The sequence below is a fragment of the Phalacrocorax aristotelis genome, chromosome 17 (genome assembly GCF_949628215.1).
Source record: "Phalacrocorax aristotelis chromosome 17, bGulAri2.1, whole genome shotgun sequence".
NCBI lineage: Eukaryota > Metazoa > Chordata > Aves > Suliformes > Phalacrocoracidae > Phalacrocorax > Phalacrocorax aristotelis.
The window spans coordinates 11,736,569-11,759,981 of record NC_134292.1 but is presented as its reverse complement, the minus strand read 5'-3'; the positions used below and the strand labels follow the sequence as shown (position 1 = coordinate 11,759,981).

The 23,413-nt window shown below is 42.4% G+C and overlaps 2 protein-coding genes across 9 annotated transcripts in view; one reads left to right on the top strand and one right to left on the bottom strand.

Moving 5' to 3' along the window:
* LHX2 (LIM homeobox 2) overlaps window positions 1-6,308 on the bottom strand; it is a 50,578-nt gene extending 44,270 nt beyond the window's left edge. The window contains exon 1 of the mRNA XM_075112151.1: window positions 5,896-6,308. Within this exon, the coding sequence (XP_074968252.1) occupies window positions 5,896-5,994 (99 nt within the window). The 5' untranslated portion in view covers window positions 5,995-6,308. The remainder of the gene's footprint in view (window positions 1-5,895) is intronic.
* A 323-nt stretch (window positions 6,309-6,631) lies between these two features.
* Window positions 6,632-23,413, top strand: part of DENND1A (DENN domain containing 1A) — a 222,496-nt gene continuing 205,714 nt past the window's right edge. For 7 of the 8 annotated variants that reach the window (XM_075112122.1, XM_075112121.1, XM_075112120.1 and 4 more), the window contains exons 1-2: window positions 6,633-6,807; window positions 13,110-13,180. Coding sequence is in view for 6 of the 8 variants with exons in the window: in XM_075112120.1 (XP_074968221.1) it covers window positions 6,791-6,807; window positions 13,110-13,180 (88 nt within the window). In the remaining 2 variants the exon portion in view is untranslated. Of the gene's footprint in view, window positions 6,808-13,109; window positions 13,181-23,413 lie in introns of all 8 variants that reach the window. The other variant, XM_075112125.1, reaches the window with a different exon arrangement.

Genomic DNA, 23,413 nt, shown 5'->3' with positions numbered 1-23,413 from the left:
GCTGACTCTCTTACCGTGATACATTTCTAAGCAGCAATTTCTTAATGCTGACTGGGATGCTTCTCTCTTATATGACAGACCCCTCACGTAAGATTTATGTCTGTAGGCATGTGTATATAACAAGAAAAGTTCAGGCATTTTAGGGTAAGAACTTAGCCAAAGAAAAACAAAACTAAAGAGAGGAGTTTTTTCTCATTTAGTTCTGAAAGTGTAAGATCCACAACAATTTTTGCAATTCAGTCAGTGAATTTCATAGTTGTTAAAATCCAGCTCCTACTGAAGATATCTTCCACCGCTCCACAAAAGAACCTCAAATGACAAATTGTAGAGCCTGAAGCAGACTTTTAATTCCATTGGCATTGGATATCCTGAGCATTAGAATAATGCACTGACAATAGCCTTTACTGCGAAGCATAAGCATGCCTGATTTTTGGACCTATGACTTAATCCACAGATTTCAGCAACTGTGGCAGACAAACCTCGAGATCAGCACATGAATACCGGTCTGCAGCCCCGAGGATAAGGTGTCTCCTTCTGATCATTGACAGATATAAGCGGTAATTTTTGCGATGCACAGAATCCAAAAGAATTCCAGGGCTGTGAACTGAAGCACCACGTCATCTCCCACAAAATGAAAGTTCTTCAGAGAGTCCTGGTTCCTGGTTCCTGCAGTTCCTCAGCTTGGCTTCAGGTTAAACCATCCCTTTGTTACGTACACTCTGCTTTCAAACGAGATACACAGGCTAATCAGACTGAAAATTCTTCGACCTGAGCTGTGTCACCAGTTACAGGTATCAAGTGATGTGAGAGGGAGTACTGATTTTTTCAGTACTCCAAAATTAAGTCTACAGAGTAGAGGAACTTTTTTTAATAATCACCCTCTGATATTAGTCTGGAAGCTTGGATTAGTTCCCTCTCAAAAAAGAGAGGAAAAAAGGTAAAGTAAAAACAAACAAACAAAAAGGCATTGGATTTTGTGTTTCTCTTATTATTTTAAAATAATAATTAATTTTTAGTCATTTTAACACCACTTTTATGGTGGCAGACTTGTGAGGCTTTAATTCTCTAGGTCACCAATATAAAAGCCAGCTTAAAGACCCCGAAACAGGAAATGTGATCAGTATTTTAAGTGACGCAAACAATGGAAATAATTAAAGAGAAAAAACCAGATTTTCTGACAGAAAAATCACAGCACAGTTAAAGGCAAAGGACAAATAGTTCTGGCAGACATTTTGCTAGTTTTCCCATAACGTTAAATAACCAATTTTTGTCAATCACAAGAGATTCTAATAGGGGAAAATGTAGCCTGTGAGAGACAGTAGCACAAGGAAATGTTTGCCATATTTAGATCTCCTTTCACTAAAAAATGAGGAGGTCATTTCAGGTCAATCATCCTGGGCTCTTTTCTTTAGGGGAATGAGTCTCCAGCATGGCTCTTTATATTAAAGGATTTCATGGGCCTGAGTTATAGCTATTGGTATAATCACAGGTTTCAGAAATAAGAATAGTTATTTCTTATTTCGTTGTGAATGGAGAATGAAAAGGTCATTCAGTGTATGGTACTTCAAACACTTAAAAGGAAGGGTATTTTACTGCTTACTTAGCTTTTTATGTACTATATAGATAGTACGCATAATGTTGCCACAGTGCTATGCAGAAATGGGAAGAAAAAGCCTTTTTTATTTTGTAAGAAAACTTGAGATACAGCTGCATTTCTTATTTTGACCATAAAACCATAAGGTTTATGAAATCATGGAAGACATGAAGAAGGTAAATAAGGAACAGCCCTCCCCTGACACTTCCAACACAATATTTGGTGAGGAGTCAAATGAAATTCCTGCAGCAGGTTCGACACAAACAGAAGGAGGTTTTTTTTTCACCTGGCATGCGATTAAGCTATGGAAACTCCATGCCACAGAAGGTAGTGGATTTGGATTCTGAATTATACATAGATTTAAAAGCAACCGAGCAAATTAATGGAAGAAAAGTCCACGAAAGCTATTATATAGAGGCAGCACGTGTGGCTGAGAAAATACATTAATTTATTCGAGGCTGGGAGAGGATTCTACATGTTTCATGGCCTTACACTCTTCCTTAAACATCCACCAGTGTCCAGTTTTGGAGACAGAATGCTTTTGATTCAGCTCATTGGTTACATTCTTATGACTTTTTTTTCCTTTTTTTCCCTCAGTTTTTATATTTTCTCTGTATATTCCAAAGACTAGTTGTACTCTGTCCAATTACATATTATTGCTTTTTAACTTGCAATGGAAAGCAAGTAGATGTAGCCCATTTCCATCTATCCAAGTAGGTACATATGCTGATTTAAACATCTCTGTTCTTTCAGGGCATAAACTAATGTCTCCTAAGGCTAACCAGCTATCCTAACAATGCCTGATGAATCACAGTTTGGTAGCATTAAGAACAGGCTTTTTTCTAAAGCAACATATGTGAACGCTTCTGACGGCTGTTTGCACCCAAGATGGGCCAATGACCTGATCCATAACTCATGAGGCATATTGTTTGATAATGACAAGAATTACAAGCTTGAGGTTGATAAAATAACTTGTTCTTCACATCTAAAAAATATCTTTAATAAGCTTTCTATAATTTTATAAATATTGGTAGAGATTTTCCTAATCTTCACTCACTGAGGAATTTAAAAAAACGTACATGAACATTATAATCGCTGTTATTCAGGTAGCAGTATATCCTGTTTCAAGGCATAACCTTTTAGATGAAGCTTAACTACTGATCTATAAAGTCAGCATTTTGTTTCTTGCCATTCCCATCAGCCGAGATGTAGCAGAGAGAATTTCCCAAGTAAATTCAGATTACAGGACGCTTCAGAAGGGTTGTCACTGACTGAGAAGAAAGAGTTAACTGTGTTTTCATGTACATTTGTTGCTGTGGGTTCATTACATATTAAAATATAGGTTCAGTCACATTCACCCAAATTCATCATAGAGTGCACAATATAAGACCTCTATTTCTGTGGTATTGAACTAAGACCTTCTGGTCAATCTGGAAGTATCCTAAGGCTTTGACCAATCTTTTAATTCCTGGATTATTTTCTTCTGCCTGAAGTTTCCCTTCTGCTTCCCTTTTGTTTGCTGTTAATGCTTCATCTCTTCTGGGAGGGTGATTCAGAGTTAATCAGCTCATCTATTCTGAGAGATTCAAAAACATTGCTCTATGGACAGGCCAGCAGGCATTGCTGTAACCCTTGTGTGGTTAAACCCTTCTCTTTCCTCAGGGGCTTCACTGTCTCTGCTGCCCCGTAACTGTTACACAATTACCACCTAACCATGGGGCCAGCCGCAGACATTAGTACTATCGTCAGAATTGCAGAAAATGTAATTTGGGTTACCTAATGAGCAGCTTGTTTACACAAATACACCAGATAAAGCAGGAAAAAAAGTTGTTCTCCAGCTCGGAACACAAATTAGTATCAGGCAGATAGAGAGAAAAGCTTCCTGCACTTGAACAGGAACATCTACATCACGTTTAACATTTTTTTCCCAACTGTCTTTTAGCATTTTCACATAGAAAACAGTTTTCACACTTTGAACAAATATTTAAATATCCAGTCTCTAGCTAGTTGAAATTTTGAACGAATTCTCCTATTTTATTATCGCCATTTAGACAGTACAAGCCATGTTCTGTATCCATGCACTGGATTCTGGGATATATCTGACTTTGTTTGCTTCACATATATAAAATAAAGTTAGAGTGTACCATACTAATTCCATATTGAGTGTCTATTTTATCCTTTAACTAGACGAAATTCTGCTCACTCATCCTCTCCTCACCTTTCTGGTTTCCTCTGTCTTAGCATTACCAGATTTACAAGCTCACACTTGTTTTTTTAGGCAGTCTTTTAAACTAGAGTTTGCAGACCCAATTTGCAGTGTTCACGTTGCCAGACCTGTTAGCGTGTCTTCTGCAGCAAGGACAGAATCTTACAATTCTCAAAACACATTCTCATTTATTTTTATTAATTAAACTCCTCTTTATTTAACTGTGGGATTGAGGTAGGTCATCCTCTTCTTGAGATACACTAACATTGTTTTTCAGATTGATTATTTCATGCTTATCACATAACCTATAAAACTGTAATATTTCCTGCTCAAAAGTTTTAGCATGCACCTGCACATTATCCAGGTTGAGAAACTGCTGGTGAACAGGTATCAATGTGGGGTTGCTATTATAATTTCTTCCCCTAGGGGTAGGAAAATACACTAATTACAAATCAGTCACCTACTAAACTGATATTTCACTGAGACATATTTAAAGGTAATTACCAAACACTAATTCTGCAAGCCATTTTTCCTGGTGTTTGTTAGTCACCAGCCACTATCGGTTCATCCACCAACTTAACTACCCAGTCCTCTCGGTCTAGTTCTTGAAATCCAACAATCTTTATGCCTTGTTTTCTCCACACTGGGGTGAATGCGTACTTCTAATAATTAATTTCCTCTGTGAGAGGGTTTAAGTTGAATCACCTAGCATTTCATTCATCAATATGTCTGGTCTAAAAGCTATCAAATGTAAACCAGTCTACTGCTTGTGCATACTACACTGTCCTCATTAAACATTTACTAGATCAGTTCATATTAATAAGTTTACCAAGTCTTTAAAAAGCACACTAAACGGAATGGAGCAAAACTAGAACTGTGAGTCTCTAGCTCTACCTCTTAAGGTTAATGCCAATCCATTTTCCAAAAAGGGTGATGAAATTTAGGAAACTGTGTTAGCCACTCTTAAAATGTTGTTTGTTTTTTTCATATTGTTGAATTATTTTACAATGCACCAGGATTGTATTGACCAGTACCCTTATTTTTTTCCTTATTACTGTCTGTGGGGTTTTTTTTTTGCTTTTGTAACCAATTTTAACAACATTTCTATAAACTTACCTTCATTTGACAGTTATACATATTATATATATATATTTTAATTTATATATATACACACATATACATATACATACTTTAGTGTATATTTAAAGGTGAAGAGTACCCCTGGTCTGAACACAGTAATTTTGGTTAAAAAGCTACTTCATATCGATATGGGTATTTCTGTATGAGAAGTGAACGCCGATAATAGATGACATTTCTATAACGCATGTCAGGGAGCAGCAAAGGCCACCTGCACCCTGAAGAAGGCTAGTGAGGAGCTGAGGGCGACCACAACGCAGTCACAGCCCTGCAGACACGAGCTGGGCGAGCAGAGCAGGGGTGCTGACAGCAACAGCTCCTCCCGACAGTCCAGTGGCCATCAGACAGAAACAAGGCAACGGTGCTAAGGTCAACCCAGGAAATCCAGACAATAATTCAGGATCAGGACTGGGTGGAGGCGTGCCTGCACCACAGCTCATGCCAGGGCTGAACACTGAGGCCCGAGCTTACGCGCGGCTCCTGTGGCAGAGGCGGAGGTTGGGTGGAAGCCTGTGGTGGAAGTACTTCGTCTCAAGTACTCAAATTAGTACTAAAACCACTCCTTCTCATCTACCTAAACATTTATTTGACTTACTGTAACTGTGAATAAATCTTCCAGGACTTTTTTGCATAAATGTTTACCATATTTTCTATTTATTACCTGAATGAGGATGGTATGGTTTCTCCTACTCTGCCCCTCTGGGGAGCAACTGGGATATAACAGTATGGTATATATTCTCTCTCTCTCCCATCTTTCTAGCTGACTAGACTCTTCAGCCAAGCAGCAGGCTTCCTCAGTGATCTGCAGTTTAGAGGTCTTTTCAAGCCAAATTTGCAATTTTTTAATTTCTCACTGCAGATCATCTCCACAAGTTAGAAGTTGTTGAATTATGCTAAAAATTTCCCAAAACTTCCTGAAAGCTCCCTGTAAAACATGTTTAATAAAATTGTTGGGTACCTGTTTGATCCTGTTTGTCACCTCCAATAAGGCACGTTTCAAAATCTGTCTGACTGCAATTTTTGAGTCAACGTAAGCTTTGTTTTCAGCAGACTGCATTTCATCTCTCCTTCATTCCTTTTTGAGAAGTCTCCAGTCACCTTTATGACCTTACTTGGGCTTGTAACTCTTTCTAGCCATCCTTTATTGCCTTTTCAGCAGCTTTGGTTTCTGTGACCAACAGTGCAAAATGTTCTAGCATAGCTCTGCAAGGGTACCAGCTCACAGCCCCTTCCTCTGCCTTTTTCTTTGGCTTCTTCTGTAGTCCCCAGGCGACGGAGACTTATTTCTTCCTGGGACTGCGGGCTGGTTCTTGCCACGCCGGGCGCCGTCCCCGTGGGGATGGCTCACCTCCTCACAGGGCTTTTCAGCATGGACTCTGCTGGTCCTCCTCTGGTCTGGATATCAGTTCCCAGGGGATTGCTACGGGCTCTGGGTCACCTTGGCCCTGTTCAGAGTGCGCCTCACGATTCAGCCCGCACCAGCGGGACGTGGCGGGACAGGAGGCAGTTCTCCTCCGCGCCCCGCTCAGCCCCCTTCCCGGCGCTCCTCCTGGCTAGGACTGCCAGCCGCTCGTTAGCCGAGGAGCGGCGGCCACCCCGCCGCGGGACGCCCGCCTGAGGGGCCCTGAGGAGCCCTGAGGGGAGGCGCCCCGGTGCCGCCCCCGGCCCCGCCCGCCCCGCCGCACTACAGCTCCCGGCAGCCTTCGCGCCGCTCCGTGACTCGGCTGAGGCGACGGCGGCGCTGGCCGGGATGGAGTGAGGGGGCGAGCGGCGGAGAGAGCGCAGCCCGCCGAGCTCCGGCCCCTTCCCCCTTTGCTCTCTCTGGCCCGGGCCTATGCGGCCCCCCAGAGACCATGGGATCCAGGATCAAGTGAGTGCCCCCCACCCGGAGCTCTCCAGCTCCACTTGCAGGCCCTCAGGAAAGCGGCCGGGCGCTGGAGAGCGAGCAGGGGACTTCCCCGCCCTCCTTCCAGCTCCCTGCGAGGCCGCGCGGGCGAGACCCCGGCCGAGCCTGCAGGCCTCGGGGTAGGGCGAGAAAGACGGGGAGAAAGAAGGGGGGAGAGTGCCTCCCACCCCGGGCCGGGGCGGGGGGAGGCGGCAGGGCAGAGGGCCCCGTGCCGCCAAACTCCAGCTCGGCGGCAGCACCCCGGGGCGCCGGTCTCCCCCGACTCCCCTGCCCTGAGGCGGGCAGGACAGTGTTGTTTCCCGCCCTCAAGCCCAAACCTGCTCAGCCGCCTGCTCCCGTTCTCCCCGTCTCCGTGCGGTAGCGCAGGGCCAGGCTGCCAGGGCAGTGCGAGTTTTAACGGTGCAGGCCTTGGGGAGGATCGGGGCTGCTGGGGTGGGAACGGCGTCGCTGCCAGCAGTGCTGGCGTCTGCTTTGGGGGTGTGGGGGGGCTCAGGCAGTTCAAAGCCTCCTTGCCTAGGTTAGGGCGTGCTAGAGGGAAGATGGATAGCCTGGCTGGGATGTCCTGAAGGGACGTTCGCAAGGGGATATGGGGAAAGAGAATAGTGGTGCCAGTGATTATTGCGTTGGGCCTGCAGCTCTATGCCCTCAGTGGTTTTTTTTTTTAATTTTCATAAAGCTTGGGGTTAATTTATTGCTAAGCCCTGTTGGTATGTTTGGCATTGTCACATTAAAAATCTCGGTTCATTCATGTGCCATTCCAAGCAAATTCAGTCCCTCTGAGGCAGGTAGAGGTGTAATAAAGCTATCACCAAGCAGGGAGTGCTGACATCTTTGTGCACGAAAGGTGTGATAGAGTGGAGAGACCCCGTTAGATTGTGTTTTATTCAGCAATTTCAGTAAGTGCTGTTGAGCAATAGCTTTTCCTTCTTGAACACAGTGTTCGTCAAGATTACTTGGGGCTTTTACTTTTCACCTCTTTTAACTTGAATATGAGACTGGAGGAGGCATAGTTTGTAGTGTTCTTCGTGTGATGACACATCTTCATGTTCCCAAGGCCATAGGCTGGATAGACATACCTGTGTGTCTGTCTAGCCAGGTGTTTTAGGGAGGTGTAAGTGGATAATAAGCGCTTGTAATGATAGCGCTGAGGTAATTGGCTTGTTCCAGAAAGGAACCTTCCTTCTTTGGGGGATACCGTGGGGGTAACTTTTGCACTTTTTTGGCTTATGCGTTCTCAGCTGTTGCTACAAAAAAGTAAAAGTTTGAGAAACTAGTCAAACTCTTACATTCAAATACGGGCAGATTCTAAAATTGTTACTATATTGATAGCAGAGCAGGCAACATCTGTAACTTGCACCTTCTGATCTTGCCGTGATCGCCCTCACTTGGGTCACTTAAAGGTTATGGTCTGAAATGACTTCTTATGATGACTTTATCTTAACTCTATTAAAAGGCTTATACTCACTTAAAATGTAGTTTCTTTTGCATACATGCTGAATCCACAAGCTGCGTTTGCCGTCTCTGGGTTTTTGATTGCTAGTTTAACCTTTAATGGCTTTGCATACACTTTGCTGAATGTGAAGGTAATCACTCGGACGAGATGTGTAAACCGGAAGCCTTACCCGTGTCAGTGAGGAGATATAGCAGTTAGAAGTATTTGTTACAGCCTTTAGGCTTTAGGACATTTTCTGTGCAAGGTCTTCAGTGTGAACGTGTCTCTCAAGATTACAGGTGAAGCCCATGTCTTTCTCTGTCACCAGCAAAACACAGGTGATAACCCCATATACGCATTACTTTTAATTCCTCTCAGACTTTGTGAGAAAGCCTTTTGTCTGTTGTGTGATTAAGCAACTTTGTCTTGAGGAACAATTAATAAATTGCTTTTTTCCACTTTGGATAGAACACCTTGCCCAAATAGAGTAAGGACAAATTTCAAAACAGTCTTGAAATATATAAAGAATGAGAGACCCTGTTTGAGTAAGAGGCTTTTCTGGTGTGCTCTTCTGAGCTGGATGTTTAATCCAGCAAAGATTTTTCCAAGTTGATAAGTAGCTCCCTTATTGGGGCAGGTGCAAGTGTGAATGAGAAGACTATTTTATATTTGGGTATATTGAGGCATGCCTTCTTTAGTGGTGTTGCCAGTATATGTTGGAGCCCTAGCAAAAATCCAGTAGTTGGATCTCTTGCTTCTTGCTATAGATTGGTAATTATGAGGATTATCAAACTCCTTGGCACATGATCACTTGCACACACTTTGATATACTCTGCATGAAACGTGGGCATATGTGTCGGTTATATTTTTGATGGATATATAGTAATGAGTCATTTGAATGAAAGATTCCTAGAGGAAATTACCAGTAGCTGCATCAGACCGAAGTGAAAGGAATCAAGAGGTTGCCAGCGATCCTATAAGCTTTTGGCTTGTGTGTAGCTGCAGGCGAAAAAAAGGTAAATTGAGTATTGGGTTACACTGTTGGGTTAAGCTTTGTGTCGGAGCATGTCATGTGGTACATGCACGGCACTCTGCCAGCCAGGTAATGCAAAATGGGAGTCTAGTTAACCTGGCTGCTAGCACTTCTTGGTAGCTCTCAGTACTCCAGACGTTACAAGAGAGAAAGGATTTTATTTATTTATTTTTTAAAACAATGTGTCAATATCAGTCTGTTCAGAATTCCATTGCACCGTAAACCAACATGGCCTGTTCCTTTCCAGAGGTGGTTGTATTTCAGTGATGACAGAAGAGATCCCTAATGTAAATCTGGGAATGCTTTGAGATATTTAACATAAAGTTTGCTATATACTGAAATGTAGTATTATTTATCTAGGGAATATGAGGCAAAAGTTGTTAAATATATGGAAATTAATCAGGGGTTGAGGTTCAATTTCTGAATTGAATTAGCAGTTACAGATTTCTGCTAACAACTTTTTTCTGCAAGAGTTGATCAGCTAAGTCTTGTTACGAGACAACTAATTATCAAACAGTGCCAAGCTCCTCTCTTATGCCTCAGTTTTAAAGTGGAATGATACTTTCTGTCATAAGTGCTGTTAAATGTGTAGAAAAAAAAAAATGCTTCTGACAGAATTGAAATAGGCTTCCATACATACAGCTTTGGGGAAGGAGTCTTTAAAACTTCATTCTGCACAAGTCTCTTGCAGCTTGGTAAAAACTAATAATTTTGATTGTAAAAGGTACGTACGTATCCTATTTAAAATACTGTATTTCTTCAGTGTAAAATTGGTTTTCTTATGGATTGCTTTGATACTAAAGGTATTTGCAATGAGAGAGATGTGATTTGTGCAGCTAGCATTTATCACAAAAGCATTCTTTTCTCATAGAGCTCCTTCCTAAACTTCTGTTTACAAAGAAGTGCTGCATTTCCGTCTGAAATGATCCAGTTATCAGACAAACGGGGCACTATATTTTTGTACAGACGTGTCCTATGTATTTCTTTTTTTATTGCATCTGTATATTCACTTGATAACTGACTGTGGGTCTTTAAGTGGGTTTTGGGAGGGGAAAAAAAGTGTGTGTTTAAGGTTGTAATGCTGTGGGTGATTTCAGTGGGTCGAGGTTTCAATACAATGCACAGGTGGCATTAGATGTCTGCAGGGTAGTTTAATAGTCATAAAAATGGACTGCAGAATATATTATGATGCATGTTTATGCTATATTTGCAAACTGTATGAAGTCTTATAGTGACTTGTTTCCTTAATTCCACTGAAAAGTTATAAAATATTCAGAATTCAACAATGACTTCATTCTCATACTGAGGTGTTAGCTTGTTGAATGCAGCCTTTAATACGAAGTTTCTAACTTGGCAAAGCTACTTTAATTTCAGTGTTCCTAGAAATAAGTGGATGTCTGTCATGGAATATTAAAACACAAAATGTGGTGTCTTTTTGTCTGAAAGTTTTGGTATATAGTGTGTGCTCTTGCCAGCTGTGTTATACAGTGTTTTCACTAAAGAATTTGAACACAGACTCTAACATAATGCTAAAAAGGTGTTTGTTATTTTATCCATTAGCTGTAAAAATATTATAAAATTTATAAACTTTTAATTAAGGAAACAGGGTGCTAAAAATAAGACATAAACAAGGAGGGTAAGATAAGGCTGCACAGCAATATATATGAAAGGAAACATACATCTCTGGTGTTACGTGGATATCCTTTCATCCTTACCCTGTACTGTGATTGTAGGAATGTAGCTAAGAATCTCAATATTTGGAGTGGATTATATGCAGCAACTCTAAGGAGCACAGAGAATTATGCAAGTTTGTTTTATACTGCAAAATAATGGTTGATTTGTTGATTTTTAGATTTCTCATAACTTAGTAATGTTTTCTGAAAAATGGCTACTTAAGACAAATCAATTGGGAACTGGTGGCAAATGAAATTAACACTAACTGAATTGTGAACCATTGTTACTCCTGAGAGGTGCTCTGTAAAACTGAGGGTGTGATTCTATGCTACTGAAACCAATGGTAGCTTTTCTGTTGATTTAAATAGGTGTGGGGTTTGGCTTAGAGCCACTTCAGTTGCACTCAGTGGGCCTGTGGCATGGTTAGAAATGTTTTGTTTAATGCCTTTTGGTGTTAAAGTAGGATTAAAAATACCAGAAATTCTCTGAAGAGTAGGCTGAACTCCTTGACGTTTATATATTTGGTTTGAGATGCTGGGTAAGATGAGCTTCCTTTTTATAATTATTCAGGTAGGAATTCTAGCGCTTGTATATATGGGTGTTGTTATTTTCATCCTTAGCTGTAAGGGAGCTAACAAAATTCACAAGTTAACTATATCTCAACAATTTTCTAATGTTAGATAGTTTACATTAACACATAGGAGACAATATTATCACTACACAAGCAGCCATAAATTTGGAGCAGTAATTATGCAATTTTGCTTCTTGGTTTTAACCAGAAAGTCTAAGAATAAAATGTCACATGCTCAGACTTACAAAATCTTTATTTCGGTAAGTAAACGATTATAGTCTAATGTGTGATTCTCTTTAATCTTATAAAAAAATTTGGAGCAGCTAGAATTTTGAGTTAAATTCCTGACTCCAACAGTATGCTTTCTTATATAATCACCTGCTGCCTTTACATGCTCCTTATGAAATGTAATTCCAGAGCCTCACTTACGGAGTTGTATTGGTAAGAACTGAAAATGTACGCTAAAAGTTGGGGTTTTTTTAAGTCTTACATAATTAACTCTTTACTTTTATTACTGGTATATTTATAATGCTGGAGCAGAATAAGTCTCTTTCCTCAAGCTTCATTTACATTTTGTAGCTGAATTTAGTATAGTGTTTGACTGTTGCACCTATTTCCTTATTTCACATGTGTCTGGCTGGCAGCTTTCTGGATTTCAGACTCTGGAGTCTCATGAGGTAAAACCTTATATTTGTAATATGCTTCAGCACAGCTTTTTTTTTTTTTTTTGATAAAGAGATAGAAATATTTTGGCAGGTATTAAAGAGGGGAACTGTTTTCATCCTAAATACAGCCTCTCAAGTTTTCCAGTAATGTCTGTATAAAATGAATGCATCCTCTTGACTGCAACTTTTCCCCCCCCTCCTCTTTTTCCTGAGCAAATAGGTGTCGTGAAGCTCAACTCAAGAGTCACAGTAATGAAAATGTGAATCAGGGTTGTTTGTCCCATGTTTGACAATGTGACAGTTTTCAGTTTGGTGAAAAGAGTATTCAGGATTTCTTTTTCTTCTGAGAAAATGCCTGTATTTAGCACATAAGAAAGCAAATCACTTATTTGAAAGTAAAGGTGAAATGAAAAGAATTTGCAAGTTGCACATGTAACCAAAATTACTATTGTGGCCAAGAACTGAAATAAGGGGTGTTTCTTTCCCTGAGTAGCAGTCTGAAAAGTGGTATAAAAGGCATGGATTTATTTTTCTGGCGAAGTTCTGAATGATAGGCCTGCGTTATATAAGTACCTAGAAATGCAGACTAGTCACAACAACTGAATTGACTTAAAGGCTCTGTGTGTTTGATTTCTATTGTTTTGATTCTTTTTTTCTCTGTGGAAATTTTAGACACTGTTCACACTAACTCGTCTGAGCTTCAGTCATATCTTGTTACATGCTAGTGAGGCAGAAAGAGCCGACGTGAAATCATCAGACTATAAAACAGGAAATCTAGTTTACCAGGTTGTCATTGTGTTGTATGTGTTTTAGAACCCTTTTTGACTGAGTAATTGAAAGCACACTTGGAAAAAAATTCTCAATATGCTGAATACTTTTTTTTTCTTTCAGACAAAATCCGGAAACTACCTTCGAAGTGTATGCAGAAGTAACCTATTCAGGAATCAGTTGCGCTGGGAAAGGTACTGTTTTGCACTGTAATTCTACCTATTTATTGGCTAAAACTATTCTTAAGAACCATGTACTGGGAGATAATGAAGTATGTTTAATATTATGCTGTTCTAGCTTTTGAAGGTATCTTAATCACTGGTTCTGCGGGATGTTTTACAGTTAGAACTAATAATGAGAAATTCTTGCCTCCGTCCCTGATTGTGGGCACTTCTCTGATTTCTTTGGCTGCTTTGCCTTCTTGTCTTTTAAACAAGCAATAACTCTTACTTCATTAGGCTGAAAAAGTAAATGCATTTTCAGATTTGTATTTGCTGCTCATATAAGGAATGGGTAGTTTTAAACAAAAAACCCCTAAAACTTCTCGAGTGGAACATATTTTTCCTTCCTCTTTGTTACTTGTCTACAGAAGCATTTTTATCTGTTCCCAGAATTCTTCCTTTGATCACATGATTATATCTAGAAATAAGGCATGAACTCAGCTTATGATTTGGTTAACTATTTTTACCAAACATTGTTACCAAAGCATAATTATACAAGTATCTTTCTATAATGTCATTTCTGACACGTTTATGCTAGAGAAGTTCTATAACTGCTGAAACCAACATGTAAGTATATTTGTGAATTTTTGATCACACTTTTTTCTGAACCTGAGGAACTTGATCAAATAAGATGGAATAGCAAAAGTTGAAATTAGTAATCCCAGAATTTAGTTCAAGGTACTGTTTTGCGAGATCAGTCTCTAGAATGTTATGAAAAGGAGGGATGTAAAAATCAAATAATTATGGTTAGTCAACATACAGTGAAATAATACTACTTTTATCGATTATGAAATCATCATGTGTGTGTCGTATATGTGGTAAAATGAACCAATAGAAAGGATTGTTATATTTTATTGACTGGGAAGCCACTTATGTCCCTTTATATCTGTATTTGTTTGTTACAATTAGAAAAAGTCAAATAGCTGCAACTCTTTACTGCCAGAGCCTCCAAAGGAGTTGTAACTGGAATACAGTTTTGGCTTGTCCTACTGCTATATGCCATCACGACTATTTGATGTAACTGCGGGAGCCCTTTTAATAACTAGTCTTTGTTTCTGCACATCTGACCTGGATTCTAGTGCCAGAAAATCTGAACAAATTTGACCATAAACATTACATTGTACAGTACTAGTGTCTGGGTATAATCTTCTCTTTGAAGTTTGTTTGCATCCCCCTGGAGGGATTAATTCCCTGCTGTGGGAAGGTGGGTTAAAAAGCACGGAAACTACTTTACAGGTTTTTAATTGGAGAATTTAGTATACATTTTGTTCTATAAACCAACTGATTCTGTGGGAGTTTCACTTAGTTGTGTTTTTAGGTTTGTTGTATGCACTTGTACGTGCAAAATCTTCAGAAATTGTTTTTAGTGAGTAAAAATAAATTTTTAAAATAATTTTTTTTACAGTTCAATTTCTGAAGTTATTATTTCTCTCTGAATAATCTTTTAAAAGATTCTTCCCAGCCATTTTTTTAAATATTTAAGAGGTGCCCTTTATTCTGAAAAGTCTTATGTGTCCCCAAATATTCTGTCCTTCTGTTCTAAATGAAAGTTATTGTTTGGTTCTCTGCAGCGTCAACTGTATTGAAGAGCTATGCTGTAACCCAGGCAAAAAACCATTCTAGAAATATAGACCTAGAGACCTCCATGTAGTCTTTTCTACTTCTTGGCTAGCTGTTCTATGCCAGAAGACCAAGAATATCTATAAAACTTTTTTTTTTTTTTGCACTCAGGGAATGTATGTTACATGGCAAGGAGCACTTACCGTTAGAAAAGTGAAGTGTATAAAAGGTGTATAAGGAGCAAATTATCAGGCATGTTTGAAAAAATATTTCTTCCTGTGTAAGGGATCCCCAAATTAACTAAGACAACTGTGTCTAATATAATAGTGCTATTGATCACTTAACAGTACTCTTAATTCTTGTATCAATCTTCTGACATAGTCCTGAGGAGAATGAATTGCTCCAAAGCTGTAACAGTCGTAGTGTGGGAGATCGTCTGGTCTATGGAACAGGAAAACATGCCTCTATTTTGTTTTATTCAAAGTTTGTGGAGCAAAGAATTTTTTCTATGTGACTGTGACTGTCAACTGCAGTTAAAAGCTTTAATATATTTCATAGTTCACTTGCATCTTGCTGAAATGGGGGATACTGACTTGTGTTATTAACTGCTGACAGACAAATTGTACATTCAAGTAGCTTTATTGCTCAGGTAATTGTTAGCAATCTTGCATTAAATGTTTATTCGGTTAATAACTTCTGAAATGAATGAAAGCAGCATTAGCCATTGACTGTCATATAGAAGGCTCCCTCTTAGTTACTGTGGCAGTCGACTGTAGAATGAAAAAGATCTGTTCTGGGCTCCAAGACAGACAATAAACTGCAACATGTTCAGTGGAGGGGCCACCAAGATGGTGAGCGAGCTAGAGCACTTGCACTGTGAGAAGTGGTTGAGAGTACTGGACTGGTTCTGCCTGGGGAAGACTTTAGGGACCCTGAATAGCAGTCTTCCATACCTATGAGGAGCTCATCAGGATGAGATATCCAAGCTCTTCAGTGGTGCATGGCAGGACAACAACAGGCAATGATGTAGACTGGATCAAGAGGCCTTCTAACTGAATATTGGGATTGAGGACAGTCGAGTATTGGACTAGGTCATGTGGAGAGGTTGTGCAACCTCCATCCTTGGAGGTTTTCAAGACTTGACTGGATCACAGCCTGAACAAACTGGTCTGACCTCGCACCTGGCCCTTCTTTCAGAGGAGGTTGGACTAGAGACATCCTGAGGTCCCTTGCAGCCTGAATTATCCTATGATGCTAAGATTTGATTCCTAGAAATGTAAGCTTCATAACATCTGGATGATGTTCTGTACTCTTAATAAGGTATGAAGAGAAAAACTCTTTGAAACTAAAGAAGTTGAAAAAGCAAACATTGTTTTATTCCAATTGGGGCAGAACTCTGCCAAACCACAGTGAAATGTGTGAACGGAGAAAGGAAATCATCACTGGATCAGCTCAGCTGGGGTGTCTGTCCTTTCCCCTCTAGACTGTTTAGAAATAATGATCATCTCTGCTCAGTATTCAGGAAGAATGGAGTCTGCATCTTTCCTGTGACAGTACATGGGAGCTACCTAGTGAGAAATCTGTGGGGTGTGTGTCAGGCATAAGTATGTCAAGCACAGGGACTTTAGAAGTCTAGTGCTTCTCACCAACTCCCACACACTTTCAGGAAGACAGGAAAAAAGTCATGGTTTCATTTAAAAAAATTGAATATTAATGTAGGGATAATATTGACTAAAACTTACAGTGTTAATACTTTGATTCTTTCCTTTGTAGTGTCAGGTAAGTGCTGGGTAATAACTGTGACTCAGAGGAAAAGGGGTGGTTCCAAGGCTGATGAAGATGACTGGTTAATAGGCTGACATAGGTTAAATAACCTTAACAGGTGCCTTTTGTGCAGTGGTGTAATTGGGGTGGAGTAATGTGCTAATACTGTACAGATGGGCATGACTCTTCAACAAGTATGGCTGGTAACTTTGGCTTTCAGCCATTCCAAGTGAACAGAGAGGTTGTTAGGACTTTAAAAATAATTGATTACTAAGGAAAATTCTAAGTCACATATAAGGCTTTAATATTTTGTGGTCTGTGTGTGGGGTTTGTGTCTTTGCCTTTGTGCATTTTAGTGCTGTGCAGTTCTGACAGTAGGAGAATTTCTAACTATCCTTACAACTTAGAAGTAAGAAGGCCGTCTGCCTCACTAAATCCAGGTGTATTGCTTTTAAAAAACAACACAAAACCAAACAAAGTTTTTAGATTTATCGTAATTAGTTTGGAGGTTTCAATGATACAAGTTAACCTTGCTTCAGGAATTAAATAAAATGGATCCCCAAAGATCCTAGGTAGAGGGGAATAATAAACAAGCTTATGGCCTAGCAGATACCAGTAATATATTTGGGACATAATCTATAATTGCTTTAGTTTTGCCTTTCTGCTGTGATACGTGAGTAATTAAGAATGACTTGGGAGAAACAAGTAGATGTATGTTTTAGCTGACACTGAAATCATTATTATAGCACTTCTGAACCCTACATGGAAGGCTGAAGGTCTGCATTGTTTTTGTTAGCATACTGCTTCATGTTATGTTATGTCTTACTCTTCACCCTAGTTTAAGAAAAATGTTTAAAACTGAACTTTGTTTCCAGTGCTTTTCATACTCAGTGATACCAAAATCTTTGCAGCAGAGGATATCTGTGCTGTTTGTTTCATCACTGATGTAGCTGGTGCTTCTCAAATTCAAGAACCTAAAAGGGTACCAATTTAAATCTTAGCTGGAAATGCTAAGCTCTCTGGGGGCAGTGTGTGCTCCATGAAATAGCACATGCCTAAGCAAATAATGTTGGGTGCTCTAAGGTGAAGCTACAGATTACAGTTTTAACTTATTAAAATAAATTTTGATGATAAGTTTGTCTTTGGTGCATGTTCTCCCATTCATTGGAATTGTTACATGCAGTGGATAATCTGAGAGCAAAATAGACACTTTGTATAAAACACTCCTATTTTTCTTTTCCCATTTTTAAACTTATTTTAAAGGAAGGGAAAGTGCATGAAATGAGATTGTGAAGTTCTAATGGAGGGCTTGCATATTGTGTATTATGGCATCTGTGCTGGTTTTTGGCTGAGAAGGGGTTAATTCTCCTCACTGTGGGGGTCAGCTACCTTTCCAGCTTCCCGCGCTCTGCCGCGTGGCGTGGCAGGGGGGGCTGGGAGGGGCAGGGCCATGGTGGGGGCGGCTGACCCCGACTGGCCAATGGCAGGTTCATTCCATACCATGTGACACCATGACCAGTATATTGAGGGGGGGCAGTGGCAGCGCGGGGGCGGCGCGGCGTCGGGTCGGCGGGCGGCGAGCGGCTGCGGCGCGTGCGGTTTGTTCCGGCGGTTCGTTCCCCCTCTCCCCTCCCTTCCCCCCTCCCCCGGGGCTTTGCGCCTCTCGTTGTTCTCCTTTACATTGCATTTCTACTGTTGTTTCTTTTAATGTTCATTATTAAACTGTTCTTATCCCAACCCACGAGCGTTACCCTTCTGATTCTCTCCCCCATCTACCGGTGGGGGAGTGAGCGAGCGACTGTGTGGGGCTGAGCTGCCGCTAAACCACGACAGTCTTTTTGGCGCCCAACGTGGGGCTCGAGGGTTGGAGATAACAACAGCTGCTGGTCACAGCACCATGTTGTCCTTTTTGCAGTGGGTGTTAAAAATCGGTGTTGGTTGTTTGAGTCTGCTGTGTTCTGCTGTGATTAGTAATGTTTTGCCTACGAGATTTGTTATACAAACACTCGTTTTCAGCTTTATCTGGTATTTGGGGTTTTTGCTGAAACCGTTACTGTACTTCGGATACCACCTTGTTGAGGCAATTAGCAATTATACCTCCTCCTCTGAGAGATTTTATATGGAGGAAATACAGAATAATACCTTTGCAACTTTGTTCTATGATATCTGTGCCTTTGTTACAACAACGTTTTTGTATCTTGAACATCCTTGGGTGGTTAAGGTGCAGTCATTGTTAGTTTTTGGGCATGTTGTTTTGGTTTTGACTAAGCGACTTAAGAATATCACCCAGAAATCTGCCCCGAGGCTTGATAGTTACGAGTGGCAGGGCATGTGGGATAGCATGGGCAAATACCTAGGGCAGTGGGCACCCCCAGTGTTTTGGAGTTTCACCCCCGAGCAAGTGCAGAATCCTAAAAAACTAGTAGAATATTTGGAGAAAGTATGTTGTTACGCTGGGAACTCCAGAGAGACACAGATAACTGCAACGTGCTGGGGTCTGGCCCATGCATACCGAGCCCTGCTCAACAGTATTCAGTGCCCCCAGGGGGAAGAGAATGTCTCTGGATTGAAATGCAAAGTGACTGGCACTGTAGACAATCCAGCCCTGACAACAGGCACTGCAGCCACTCAAACCCCCACAACAAGTACCGGAGCTAGCTCAGAAAATAAACCCGTACCAGTATCAGTTGCCCCCATACATAAGACGAAATATTGGAAGCGGACATCAACTCGTTTAGAACGGGATGATGAAGAACCAGGGCCATCGCGGGGAGAGGAGGGAGAAGTAATAAATGAAATAGAGACCACCCGATCCCTGTCCTTAAGCGAGTTGCGAGATATGCGAAAAGATTATAGCCGTCGTTCAGGTGAGCACATTGTCACCTGGCTGCTCCGATGCTGGGATAATGGGGCCAGTAGCCTGGAACTAGAGGGAAAAGAAGCCAAACAATTGGGATCCCTTTCTGGGGAAGGGGGCGTTGACAAAGCAATTGGAAAAAAACCACAAGCCCTCAGCCTCTGGAGGCGACTCCTGTCTGGAGTGAAGGAAAGGTATCCCTTTAAAGAAGATGTTACATATCGCCCAGGAAAATGGACAACTATGGAGAAAGGCATCCAGTATCTCAGGGAATTAGCTGTGTTTGAGGTGATTTATGGTGACCTGGACGATCAACGGTCATCCAAAGATCCAGATGAAGCCGAGTGCACACGACCCATGTGGCGGAAGTTTGTACGGAGCGCACCATCTTCGCATGCAAACTCATTGGCAGTGATGTCCTGGAAAGATGACGAGACACCAACGGTGGCAGAGGTGATAGATAGACTCCGGGATTATGACACAAATATCTCTTCCTCGCTTGTCTCTGCTGTGGAGAAACTATCCCAAGAGGTCCAGCAACTCAAAGAAGATCTGTCCTACTCCCCACCTCGACAGAGCAGTGTCTCAGCTGTTAGGAATAAGCGTCCTTTGGCTCAAAGAAGGGGATACACACCACGGGCCACCCTATGGTTCTACCTGCGTGACCACGGAGAGGACATGATGAGGTGGGATGGCAAGCCTACTTCGACCCTACAGGCACGAGTACATGAACTGCAAGGAAGAACAGTCACTCAGGGAGGCTCTTCCAGGAAAGCTGCTGCTCCAGTTTCCAGCGAGCAAGTCCCCAGACAGAGGAGTAGAAGCGCAGATTTTATTTCTAAGTGTAATAGAGGGACTCCTGATTCACATTTACAGGAAGTGAGTTGTGACTGCCATGATCAGGACTAGAGGGGCCCTGCCTCCAGCCGGGTGGAGGAAAGGGATAACCGGGCTTACTGGACTGTGTGGATCCGATGGCCTGGCACGTCCGACCCACAGGAGTATAAAGCTTTAGTGGACACCGGCGCACAGTGCACCTTAATGCCATCAAACTATATAGGGGCAGAACCCATCAGCATTGCTGGAGTGACAGGGGGATCTCAAGAGCTAACTGTATTGGAGGCCGAAGTGAGCCTAACTGGCAATGAGTGGCAGAAGCACCCCATTGTGACTGGCCCAGAGGCTCCGTGCATCCTTGGTATAGACTACCTCAGGAGAGGGTATTTCAAGGACCCAAAAGGTTACAAGTGGGCTTTTGGTGTAGCTGCCTTGGAGACGGAGGAAACTGAACAGCTGTCTACCTTGCCCGGTCTCTCAAAGGACCCTTTTGTGGTGGGGTTGCTGAAGGTCAAAGAACAACAGGTGCCAATCGCCACCACAACAGTGCACCGGCGGCAATATCGCACCAACAGAGACTCTCTGATCCCCATCCATAAACTCATTCACCAACTGAGGAGCCAAGGAGTCATCAGTAAGACCCACTCACCCTTTAACAGTCCCATATGGCCAGTCCGGAAGTCTAATGGAGAGTGGAGACTAACAGTAGACTATCGTGGCCTGAATGAAGTCACTCCACCGTTGAGTGCTGCTGTGCCAGACATGCTAGAACTTCAATACGAACTGGAGTCAAAGGCGGCCAAGTGGTATGCCACAATTGATATTGCTAATGCATTCTTCTCAATCCCTCTGGCAGCAGAGTGCAGGCCACAGTTTGCTTTCACATGGAGGGGCGTCCAGTACACCTGGAATCGACTGCCCCAGGGGTGGAAACACAGTCCTACCATTTGCCATGGACTGATTCAGACTGTACTGGAACAGGGAGAAGCTCCAGAACACCTTCAATACATTGATGACATCATTGTGTGGGGCAGCACAGCAGAAGAAGTTTTTGAGAAAGGTGAGAAAATAGTCCAAATCCTTCTGAAAGCTGGTTTTGCCATAAAACAAAGTAAGGTGAAGGGACCTGCACGAGAAATCCAGTTCTTAGGAATTAAATGGCAAGACGGTCGTCGTCAGATTCCAATGGATGTGATCAACAAAATAGCAGCCATGTCTCCACCAACTAGCAAAAAGGAAACACAAGCTTTCTTGGGCGTTGTGGGTTTTTGGAGAATGCATATTCCAAATTACAGTCTGATCGTGAGCCCTCTCTATCAAGTGACCCGGAAAAAGAATGATTTCAAATGGGGCCCTGAGCAACGACAAGCCTTTGAACAGATTAAACGAGAAATAGTCCATGCAGTAGCTCTTGGGCCAGTCCGGGCAGGACAAGATGTAAAAAATGTGCTCTACACTGCAGCCGGGGAGAATGGCCCTACCTGGAGTCTCTGGCAGAAAGCACCTGGGGAGACCCGGGGTCGACCCCTAGGGTTTTGGAGTCGGGGATACAGAGGGTCTGAAGCCCGCTATACTCCAACTGAAAAAGAGATATTGGCAGCATATGAAGGGGTTCGAGCTGCTTCAGAAGTGGTTGGTACTGAAGCACAGTTGCTCCTGGCACCCCGACTGCCAGTGCTGGGCTGGATGTTCAAAGGAAACATCCCCTCTACACACCATGCAACTGATGCTACGTGGAGTAAATGGGTTGCACTGATCACCCAGCGGGCTCGAGTAGGAAACCCCAGTCGCCCAGGAATCTTGGAAGTGATTATGGACTGGCCAGAAGGCAAAGATTTTGGATTATCACCAGAGGAGGAGGTGACACGTGCTGAAGAAGCCCCACTGTATAACAAACTGCCAGAAGATGAGAAGCAATATGCCCTGTTCACTGATGGGTCCTGTCGCCTTGTGGGAAAGCACCGGAGATGGAAGGCTGCTGTATGGAGTCCTACACGACAAGTAGCAGAAACTGCTGAAGGAGAAGGTGAATCGAGCCAGTTTGCAGAGGTAAAGGCCATCCAGCTGGCCTTAGACATCGCTGAACGGGAAAAGTGGCCAGTGCTCTATCTCTATACTGACTCCTGGATGGTGGCAAATGCCCTGTGGGGCTGGCTGCAGCAATGGAAGCAAAGCAACTGGCAGCGCAGAGGCAAACCCATCTGGGCTGCCACATTGTGGCAAGATATTGCTGCCCGGGTAGAGAAACTGGTTGTAAAGGTACGGCATGTGGATGCTCACGTCCCCAAGAGTCGGGCCACTGAAGAACATCGAAACAACCAGCAGGTAGATCGGGCTGCCAAGATTGAAGTGGCTGAGGTGGATCTGGACTGGCAGCATAAGGGTGAACTATTTCTAGCTCGGTGGGCCCATGACACCTCAGGCCATCAAGGGAGAGATGCAACATACAGGTGGGCTCGTGATCGAGGGGTGGACTTGACCATGGATATTATTGCACAGGTTATCCACGAATGTGACACATGCGCTGCAATCAAGCAAGCGAAGCGGGTAAAGCCTCTGTGGTATGGGGGACGATGGCTGAAATATAAATATGGGGAGGCCTGGCAAATTGACTATATCACACTCCCACAGACCCGCCAAGGCAAGCGCCATGTGCTTACAATGGTAGAAACAACGACTGGCTGGCTGGAAACATATCCTGTCCCCCACGCCACTGCCCGGAACACTATCCTGGGTCTTGAGAAACAAGTCCTGTGGCGACATGGCACCCCAGAGAGGATTGAGTCAGACAATGGGACTCATTTCCGAAATAGCCTCATAGACACCTGGGCCAAAGAGCATGGCATTGAGTGGGTGTATCACATCCCCTATCACGCACCAGCCTCTGGGAAAATTGAAAGGTACAATGGACTGTTAAAAACCACACTGAGAGCAATGGGGGGTGGGACATTCAAGCACTGGGATACACATTTAGCAAAAGCCACGTGGTTAGTCAACACGAGGGGATCTGCCAACCGAGCTGGCCCTGCCCAGTCAGAAATCCTACATACTGTGGAAGGGGATAGAGTCCCTGTAGTGCACACAAAAAGTATGCTGGGCAAAACAGTCTGGGTTCTTCCTGCCTCTGGCAAAGGCAAACCCATTCGTGGGATTGTTTTTGCTCGAGGACCTGGGTGCACTTGGTGGGT